A 10,166-nucleotide genomic window follows, 5' to 3' on the forward strand; every position below is an offset into this window, starting at 1 on the left:
ATGCACCTAGTCACTCATCTGATATGAACACTGGATAACATGTTTACTCTAGCAGTAAATTAATATTATGTAATTAGTTCACCATTCTTTGGTGTAATTATTTGTTGTTTGCACACTTTTCCCTTGGTTTTCAATTAAATAAAAATTTCACTTAAAGATTTAAAATATATATTATGGTCAAAGTTAAGTTTGGTGCCCATAGGCAACAGCTTTGCAATGTATTAAAAGTAGAATCTAATTAATAGAGTTAGTCGATTCAGACTAGTTATTGTGATTAGACACAATAATAATAGTAATAATATTGCTTTTATTATTATTGCTATTATATGAATATTAAAAACAGAACATTTCATATTCATAATATTCTTTCGACGTGTAATGTAGAAAGAAAGAAAAAGTTGCAACAGCACCTTATATCAGTTTACTTTGGTTTAGTCCAAATCCACAAGCTATGGAAAGGAAGAGCCAGAGTGATGGTGGAAAAGATGTAATCGATTCATGTCTGCAAAAAGACAGACAGTGACACGGTTATCCTTTTTTTTTTCAAGCTGCATCGCTATCTCCCCCCTGCAGGCATTTCTTATTTCAGGTCTGGCAGATTATATGAAGAGCTGATGCAACTTGGCGTTGGCAGGGCGTTTTTTTCTTCTTCTTCTTTTGTTTTAGGTTTGTTTTCTGCATGAATAACCAAGATGCGTTGTTTCAGACGCAGGAAGCACGCCTCAGACTTTAAATCATTGATATCTTTGGTGGACTTCTTGCTGGTAGGTAGGTCAACATCTTTTGGGGTGGTTGAGGAATGGGTGACGGTGGAGGTGTGAATTTAGATGGGGGTGCATCTCTGTATGATGCTCCACTGAGTTGATTTTTTGTGCATGAAATGACTTGACATCCTCTCGACCACCGAGTGAGAGGCAGCGTGTTTGTGCGCGTCCGGGGAGAGGAAGAGAGAAAAAGAGAGAGAAACGGGGAAAGGGAGAGAGACAGGGAAAGAAAGAGAGAGAGAGCAGGAACTTAGTTACCAAGCATCGCTGCCGTGTCTCCTCCGGCACAGCGAGCTGAAAGAGAAGCATTTGGCAGTTATGGTTGATCAGCGTTTCTTTCATCCTCTCCTGTGCATTAGTGACGACGGCTGCGTCTACATCCCTATTTCTGTTTCGCTTCGAAGGATTAAAAATAACAAAGATGCGCTGAAGCACCCAGGAAAGACCCTACATCTTCTTCAATGTGCATGAGGTATGTATTTCCAGCTGGAGTTGGAGAGAAAATTATGCTAAATGTCTGTATTGGATGTAAGATGCTAAATGTCTGTTAATCTGCTGTAATTAAGGTATATGGTTCAATTGAAAGCTTGTGTTTTGCGTTTAATTGCTTTTTCACATTTCAGCAAGCAAATGCAATATGGCTTCTCTACACAGACATTTGTTTTGTTCTTAGTTGCTCTGACCTCGCTTTGCTTTTTTTTCTTTCCTTTGCACTGCTTGAAGAAGTTCCTTTCAATTCAGAGTAAAGTTTCTTGATTGTATGAGCAAATCTTGACTCGTGAGCTTTCTGATGTGATGTGAGAGTTGCTGTCAGATTCGCATTACGATGTGTTTTTGTTTTGTTTTTTTATTCTAGATGACACTGAGGATACCTTAGCAGGACTGCAAGTTTGGCCATTATTTGCAGGAAAATGCAGCTTTGGATTCCATATGTTTTGCTCGGTGCAACATCAGTGTGCACCGTTGAAATGTCTGGCCATTATGGGGAAATCTGTCAAGAACTATGCGCCTGTGAGGAAAGAGAAGGGATGCTTACAGTGAGCTGTGAAAGCCGAGGAATTGCAAGACTCTCTGACATAAGCCCAGTGCTCTTCTCCCAGTATCAATTGCTTCTTACTGGGAATCTTTTGACAAAGCTTTCTACCAATGATTTTGCTGAGTACAAAGGACTTAAAATATTAAATCTTGGAAATAATGAAATATCAGAAGTAAAAGCTGGAGCTTTTAATGGACTGCAGGGATTAAAACGATTACATCTCAATAATAACAAAATTGATGCCTTGAAGGAAGAGTTTTTCTATGGCCTTGAAAGTCTGAAGTATTTACAGATTGATTATAATTACATCAGTCATGTGGAGCAAAATGCCTTCAGCAGACTTCGACATCTGGAGGTCTTGATTCTGAATGACAATTTAATATCTAGTCTGCCTGTAAACCTTTTTCAGTTTGTACCTTTGACTCATTTAGACCTCCGAGGGAATCAGCTCAAAGTGCTTCCCTACATTGGTCTGCTGGAGCACATGAACAGTGTTGTGGAGTTACAACTGGAGGAGAATCCGTGGAACTGCTCCTGTGAGTTGATTGCTCTGAAGACCTGGCTGGAAAGCATTTCGTACACAGCCTTGGTTGGGGACGTGGTTTGTGAGTTCCCATTTCGGCTTCATGGAAGAGACCTTGATGAGGTTTCAAAGCAAGAGCTGTGTCCAAGGAGAGCCATTGCTGAGTATGAGATGCCACCTCCCCCTCATTTGGGCATTGACGCATACTACAGGACCACTCCAGCTGTTGGCGCCTCCTTCACCGCATCTGGCATCGCCAGATCTTCATCAAGACCGACCAAGGGACCTCGTCAGTCAGCCAAATTAAAATCAAAACCCACCGCCCGTGTCCCATCCAATAAGCCACAGAATTATGGTCAAATTGTGTCATATCAGACCAAATCTCCAGTGCCTTTAGATTGCCCAACTGCCTGCACCTGCAATCTCCAGATTTCAGACCTTGGGCTGAATGTGAACTGCCAGGAGAGAAAGATTGAACAGATCTCTGACCTGAATCCTAAACCATACAACCCCAAAAAGATGTATCTTACAGGGAACTACATCCCTGTGGTGCATTGCTCAGATTTTATTGAGGCAACTGGCTTAGATTTACTTCATCTTGGTAACAATAGGATAGCTCGGGTAGATGATAGAGCTTTTGGCGATTTGACAAATCTGCGAAGACTGTACCTTAATGGGAATTTGATTGACCATCTTAGATCCAGTATGTTTTATGGACTAGAGAGCCTACAGTTCTTATATTTAGAGTACAATATCATTAAAGAAGTAACCGCGGACACTTTTCAACATGTCCCAAAACTTCAGCTTCTTTTTTTAAACAATAATCTCTTGAAAACTTTGCCTGAGGGTACTTTTAATGGCTTGACATTAGCTAGACTAAATCTTCGTAACAACCACTTGCGGTATCTTCCTGTCAGGGGTGTACTTGATCAATTAAGAGCCCTTGTTCAAGTCGATTTATATGAGAATCCCTGGGATTGCTCTTGCAATATACTAGACCTGAAGATGTGGCTGGAGCTGCTCAGCATGGGCACAGTTGTAAACAATGTCATCTGTGGCTCCCCCAAGAAGCTGGCTGGGGAAGATATGAGATACATTAAGACAACTAATTTCTGCCCTAATAACTCTGATATACTTGCTTCTATGATTCCGCCCTCCGAGGAATCCTTTCCGGGAAGCACTATCACTATAGAAACATCTTTAGACTCCGACACTCAGCTCCACACTATTCCTTTATCTGTAATGATTCTTGCCCTTCTCCTCTTATTTATTGTGTCTGTGTTTGTGGCTGCAGGACTGTTTGTGGCTACAAAAAAGAAACGGCAGAAGAGTCAAAGTGAGCAGAATGAATCGATGAATGCTTGCATTAGCTCTCTCAACATGGAGTATGGCCTTTACAAAAAGGCATCTATTCCCAAAGTAAGAACATCAGCTGGGCATGTATATGAGTATATCCCACCTCCTACTGAAGCCACATGCAGAACTGCTGCACAAACCCCCATGGACAACAAATCAGTGGATGGATTTAGAGACTTTGACGAGTTAAGCAGCGCCTTTCTGGGTAACCTAGATGAAGAGGCAGCCAGTAATGTGATAAGCTCGGAGTACAGCGCCACCACTCCAGAGCCTCTTAACAAGCCATCCACCCCTTACCGAGACGATCCATGCTACTATAGAGATGTACTCGAACCTGACAAGAACAGATGCCACAGCAATACTTTACCTTGCAGACATGGTGTACACTCATCAAATCAGTATACCTCAGACTTTGATGCAAGGCATCAATATGTGCAACCAGAGAGAATACAACAGACAATATTGTATTGTACAACACCGAGTTCCGTTTATGTGGAACCCAACAGGAGCGAGTACTGGGAACTGAAAGCAAAGCTTCATCTTGATCCAGATTACCTCGAGGTTCTGGAAAAACGAACTACATTCACACAGTTTTAAAACACCTGTCCTCTCAATGATCAGTGTGGATGCATTTGTGTGGTATCCTACTTGAAATAAAAAAGGACAATTTTCTCAACTCAGCAAACTGCAGTGTAAGACATTAAATGCTTTTCTGGGAATTATGCTTTACAGAGCGAGAGATACAAGAGGGCAATTATTCATTTTGAAGCGTCACTTAACACTTCAGTCCAGTGTGGTTTGCAGTTGTGTTTGAGTGTGCAAATATGAACATAAAACTCAAATTCAGGGCTCTTATGACTCACCCTTTCACTGAATTCACCCTGAAGAGAATCACTGACAACAATTTGAGCCTGAGCTTTAACTCTGAAATTGGCTGCATTTTATGAGTATTAATGAGCTATGAAGACGATATATTCTTCACCTCTAAATAAGCTCATGTTATTGGACAGAGATACGCATATGGCAGCCTGTTCTGCCAATTTTCTTACTTTTTTGTGTGAAACTCAAGCATTAAAGTTCAAGTAAATTTTTATTGATTTATATACAATAAAATTGTAGAACAGTTATATGAAATACATTAATATTCTTCATTTTTACTACAAACATAAATTATGGATGCAGTGAATGTCTCCACTCCAGCAGATAAGTGGGAGAAATGTAATGATTGTCTGTACCCTGACAATATTACACTAGCCTCGTTTGTATACTTAGACCCCTCTGGTGACAACATCTCATTTCCCAACCAGCAAATGTTTTAGATTAAGTCAATACTTGTTGCACTTGTGATTAGTAACCAAAAATTTGTATCAGTTCGGATGTCTTTATTTCTGTTTTCCACACTCCAAATTTGTACAAATGTAGTTTCTACAACTTTATTACACATAAATGTACATCCATTTTAAAATTTCCTTAAGTCAACACCAAAGCAATCCAAGAACGAAAAGCATAAAAACATAAATATGCAACAAAAACCCTGTTAAATGTTTGATTTATACTACCTGTATTTCTTGTGCATCTGTGCAGCTGTGTTTCCATAACACCACATTTAATGCTTAGTGTAAATTAAAAGTCGAATCTGCTCAGTGTGACTAAGCATGAACTACAGCTGTTGACCCACAACAAGACCCCTTGTCAGTGTCAGGTTTGGCTTAATTTGGATGATGAAATTATATACGTTAGCTCAACCTCATCAAAGAAAGGACACCAGTGTTTACTGTAATTACCGTAATAGAAAAAGTGGGTGAGTAAATTAATTTGAGTAAATTATCCGGACCAACAGTTGAGTCTTTTTCAGAGTTAGAAAGAGCTGCAAAGAGATTTATTTACACACTAGGTTGGAATGTGTATAGGAAAAAGAAAATGAGAATCTTAAAATAATAATTTTGCAACAGACTTGGTAGTCCTGAATAGAAATATTCACCTGAGCCTGACTCTCCATCAAAGTAGAACTCAAGCATAGTATTTTCTCTGTAGCATTTAACTGCCAGACCTGGGAAATAAATTCAGCAGTAGCTCATTATGACATGAAACTTTCACATTATAGCGAGATGTAAAACTCGTTAAAATGTGAAAATGTTCTAATTTTAACGATATACTGCTTTTGAATTTATTTCCAAGTTCTGACAGTTTAAGGCTTCTCTAAGTTTGTCCTCAATGTTTATTGTTCAGGACCTGCGCTGTACATACAAGTAGAGGGACAACTTTTAATAAAGACTTAACTTGTTAACTTGCAAAAAGATAAAGCAAAACTCAAAAAAAATCAAGAGGTTGTCAAATGTGGTGAAATGAAGTTACAAAGTGGTGTATTTCAAATCAAAGTCATTAATTTTGCATGTTAATGTTGAGAATTATGAAAATTCACCTGCTTAGGAGATATTAAAAAAAGATCAAGTAAGTAATCAAGTCAGTATTTTTTATTTATATAAAAGTCATCTCAGTTGTTGATTTTACTGTTGCTCGCAAATACTTTCGAATTTGAAATGTCAGGGAACAGCAGAAAGACATGTTGTGTGCATAATGCCAGTTTTCAACCCATGGCACTGGGTTGAAAACTGGTTGAAACAAATTTGCATTTGCACGTTCATGTATAGAGCTGCACAGTGACCCAGTTGTCCATGGTGTTGCCTTGCAGCAAGAAATTCCTCGGTTTAAATCTCGGTCAGGACCTTACTGTGTGCTTTTTGCATCTTCTCCCTGTGCAGGTGAAGATATTCTCTTGCAAACACCAAAAATATTTGAATGGAATGAATTGGACAGTTTAAATTGCCCATCAATGTGCATGTGTATTCATGGTTGTTTGTCCTGAGTGATTCTCTGCTAGATTGGTGATCTGGCCTGGTTGCACCCTGCCTCCTGAAAACCTGACACTGGTAGGCAGTTTGGAGTTGGGTCCGTTTCATGCTTTGTCTCAATATTCCTTTTATTTAGAGAACATTTATTGGCCTCAGGCATATGTGAGCATCTGTTAAACAACTATTTTTATATTATAAAAAAAACAAACTCCTTTTTATATATATTTTATTTCCTTTTCTTTAGTAATAGAAGATGAGAAAATGCACTATTGACTACTGATCAATGATGATGTCACTTTTGTAAATTCACAATAGAGAAACATGCATATAGCCACTGATTTGGTCTGATAAATGCAGACAGAAGGGTTACATTATGTTACAAATTATTTACTATGCATAGATATAGATGACACTCGGACAATCTGTTCATTTCTCAGTTGTCACCGAACCTTTATGACTATGATGCCATCTCTTCAAATGTGGCACCTTTACTTCAGTCATTTACGTCTTTATGGTGAGGGATATTATAGCCCACGTAACAACTAAGCGCTGTTTGATAGAAAATCATAATAAATGACTGGTTAATCGGATAAAGTTATTTCTATGCATAAGACTTTCTTCAAAGGAACTAAGCACATCATCCAGTCTTAATCTAGTCTAATCAGGTCCTGGGGTAATAGAGTAAGCCAAGAAATATGACTTTCCCTGAGAGTTAAATACACAGTTATTTCTCAAATGCACTGAACTTGTCACCATGGCTCAGCCAATCAGAAGACATGCTGTTTCTACACTGTGTCTGCATGACAGCGAGTTTTTTATTGCAGCATGATGCTAAGCAAGGAGGATGCCTTGATTTGTTGCCTTTCTTGTATCAACTTTGTCATGGATTTACTTTTTTTATGATTAGAGCAAGTGTGCTAAAATATTCACAGCTGATGCATGATATGTACCTGCACAGCTATATTTTTTGTTTGTTTGTTTTGTTTTTTTATTAGTATTCTGCTATAAAATGAAAGTGGTGAAAACAATACAAAATGCAATGTTTATTTGATTGTATCAGGTCTGAAGTTTGTTCAATTTGTGGTGTGTAATAACCTTTTTAGTTCAAAGCAGCAAAAAAAAAAAAAAAATCGAGTTCAGGTAGTGTTGAGAGAAAGTCTCTTAAATTATATTAGGGATGTCCTGAGCTGATCCCAGGCCTACTGTCTCAGCAGTGCAGTCATTTGTTGCAAACTTGGGGTTTATAGCTTGACAAATAGTACAGCGCTTTATTGACCTGAAAAATCTTGATTTTCGAGTAGCCATGTAAAGCAGTCATCATATTCTTTCCTTGCCAGGTATGGTGGTGTATTGCAAAACCTATGTAATTCAGGCAAAAATATAACAAAATTAAGTGGATTTTTTGGAGCATCAAATCCTTACACAACCTGAAAACATTTGTGTTGCTTTTGATCCAGTCTAATGTTGAGTGTGTTTTACAATTAAAGCTGTAGAATTCGCAATGTCCAGCTGCATCAGGACAAGGTACATTAGTTTTAATTCGATATATGTGTGTATAGATGGCATGTGAGAGCAATGGCATTTCCGTCCACACTGTTTTTATTATTAAAATTACATTTCTTTCTCTATCTCTCTGGATAGCATGTAACATCACCAATACTAGTTGACATGAAAGAAAAATTTCAACTTGCCGATAGGGTAAAATTCCTGAAAATCTTCATTTTTCTGAGATATGTGGTGAATGCTAGTTTGCAACTTTTACTTCTTGTTCTTTACCGCTATGCGTAATGTCAACATTTGACAAATTAAACTTTGCATAGCCTGGTTGGTTTTCTCCAAACGTGCAGATGGAAACATGCCTATTTCGCATTCTCTTTCTTTCTTTCTTTTTTTTTACTTTTTTGTGACATCTCAAAGGTTTGCTCAAAATTCGCATGATAGTTTGTTGGAAACATAGCTTGTGTCATGTGACCTAGTCTGTGCAGTGCTCAAATATAATTATCTTAATGGTAAACAGCAGCTGAAACAGTTGTCATTAAATTTGAGACATTCAAAGCAAAGTTATTAGTTTATGAAGCAGGATAATTACTTTCTCTGACAGCTGCCTGTGCCCACTGTTGGGTAGAATTACTATGAAACATATTTTTAGCCAAATCACATATTAAAGCAGAGTAAACATGCTAATATTAGCCTGGCACTTTTGTAAACTTCTCAGCATTATAGTTTATTTAGCAAGAAGAATATATGAGTTTTTTTAAGACTATAGTTGAATGTGCAGAGCCAAATATATCATTATAAACAGAAAAAAATAAATGATGCTTTATGAATGACAGAAAGTTTGGACATCCCTAATTCTTGCTTATATTTGGGTTAATCTTATTTTCTACAATGCAACAGTGTAATAAAATGTGTTTACTGTATATACCAGAAATTTGTAAAGTTTTTTTTTTATTCACTACGTGGTTATTACTGACAATATGCAACTGTTTTTTGGTCCCTATTAAGACTATAAATACTACTAATCTAAACATGCTAGAATTAAATGTGACTGTTGTGTGAATATTTGCAAATGTTTAAATTACGAAGAGGAAACTGGGTCAGTCTCTGGTTCTTATTCCAACTTCTCTTGTTTGCCTGTGTTTGCTTTGTTTGATTTTCATACAAAACAGTGATTTTTCTGTGTCAGCCTCTGTAAATAGAACACATCATCAGCATTTTCATTGCAAACTTGCTTTGTCTTTGAAGGCAAAAAAAAAAAAACAACTCATGTCTCTTTATTTGGAAAAACAAAGTGCAACTAGGAATTTGTGGGATTAAAATATCTACAGTGTGCCATTTTATTTAGTAGTTCGCTAATGAATAAAAGATATGCATTCATTTGAGTTGCTGTTGTCTTCCTTAGCTCTGCAAACCATGTTGTGTGTCACACTGCATGGGAAGGACAGAATTTAATCGTTCAACAAGCCCTCTGGCGATTTCATGAACATTTCAGAGCTGAAATCCTATTAAAATATTCAAGACATTCTTTTTTCCATAGTTAAACAAAAAGAAATAATGAAACACTCTATGATGCATACTATTACTGAGATTGACTGAGAGCTTGAATAATCAATGAAGCTGTTTCACGAAGTTCAGAGAAAGGCTATTTGCAAAACTGGGTTTTATTTAATAAAGTCTCTATGGAAAAACAAGACAGAAAATTCTTAATGTAATGTACTCTGTGCTGTAATATTAAAACAATTGACCTCGTTGTAGTTGTGCAGTACGAAGACATTTGTGTGCTTACAGACACTTAAGGAAAACAAGATTTGTTTTGGGATTTTTTTTCTGCAGATATAGCTTTCTGGAAGCTGAGTATCCATGGTAACATCCAATTATCTGACACATAAACAGAAAAAATCGTGTGCATGAGATACAATTGCCATACAGAGTTTGTAAACATTTGATACACAGACTTCTGTTATGTGTATTTTTTTTACTGTATTTCAGTATCTGTTGTCTGTGGTTTATCTCTCCTCATCTTCCCTTCAATTCTGACTAACACTGCTGTCCCCGGTGAAAAAAAGCATGAAAACAGTATGATGCTGCCACCAATATTTTTCAATGTGGCAGGGTGCAGTGCAGTGTTAGTTCTT

General features: G+C 37.4%; 1 protein-coding gene across 1 annotated transcript; it reads left to right on the plus strand.

Annotated features, from left to right (window-relative positions):
* The first annotated feature begins 530 nt into the window (after positions 1 to 530).
* slitrk5b (SLIT and NTRK-like family, member 5b) lies at positions 531 to 9,413 on the plus strand. Its single transcript, XM_032568328.1, has 3 exons — positions 531 to 764; positions 1,124 to 1,236; positions 1,621 to 9,413. Exon 3 carries the CDS (start codon positions 1,676 to 1,678, stop codon positions 4,274 to 4,276), a length of 2,601 nt encoding a protein of 866 aa, XP_032424219.1. The 5' UTR covers positions 531 to 764; positions 1,124 to 1,236; positions 1,621 to 1,675; the 3' UTR covers positions 4,277 to 9,413.
* The last annotated feature ends 753 nt before the right edge of the window (positions 9,414 to 10,166 follow it).

Source organism: Xiphophorus hellerii, chromosome 7, assembly GCF_003331165.1.
Source record: "Xiphophorus hellerii strain 12219 chromosome 7, Xiphophorus_hellerii-4.1, whole genome shotgun sequence".
Lineage (NCBI taxonomy): Eukaryota > Metazoa > Chordata > Actinopteri > Cyprinodontiformes > Poeciliidae > Xiphophorus > Xiphophorus hellerii.

Excerpts from the sequence above, each read along its gene's own strand:
- slitrk5b (XM_032568328.1), top strand. The coding sequence starts at position 1,676 with ATGCAGCTTTGGATTCCATATGTTTTGCTCGGTGCAACATCAGTGTGC.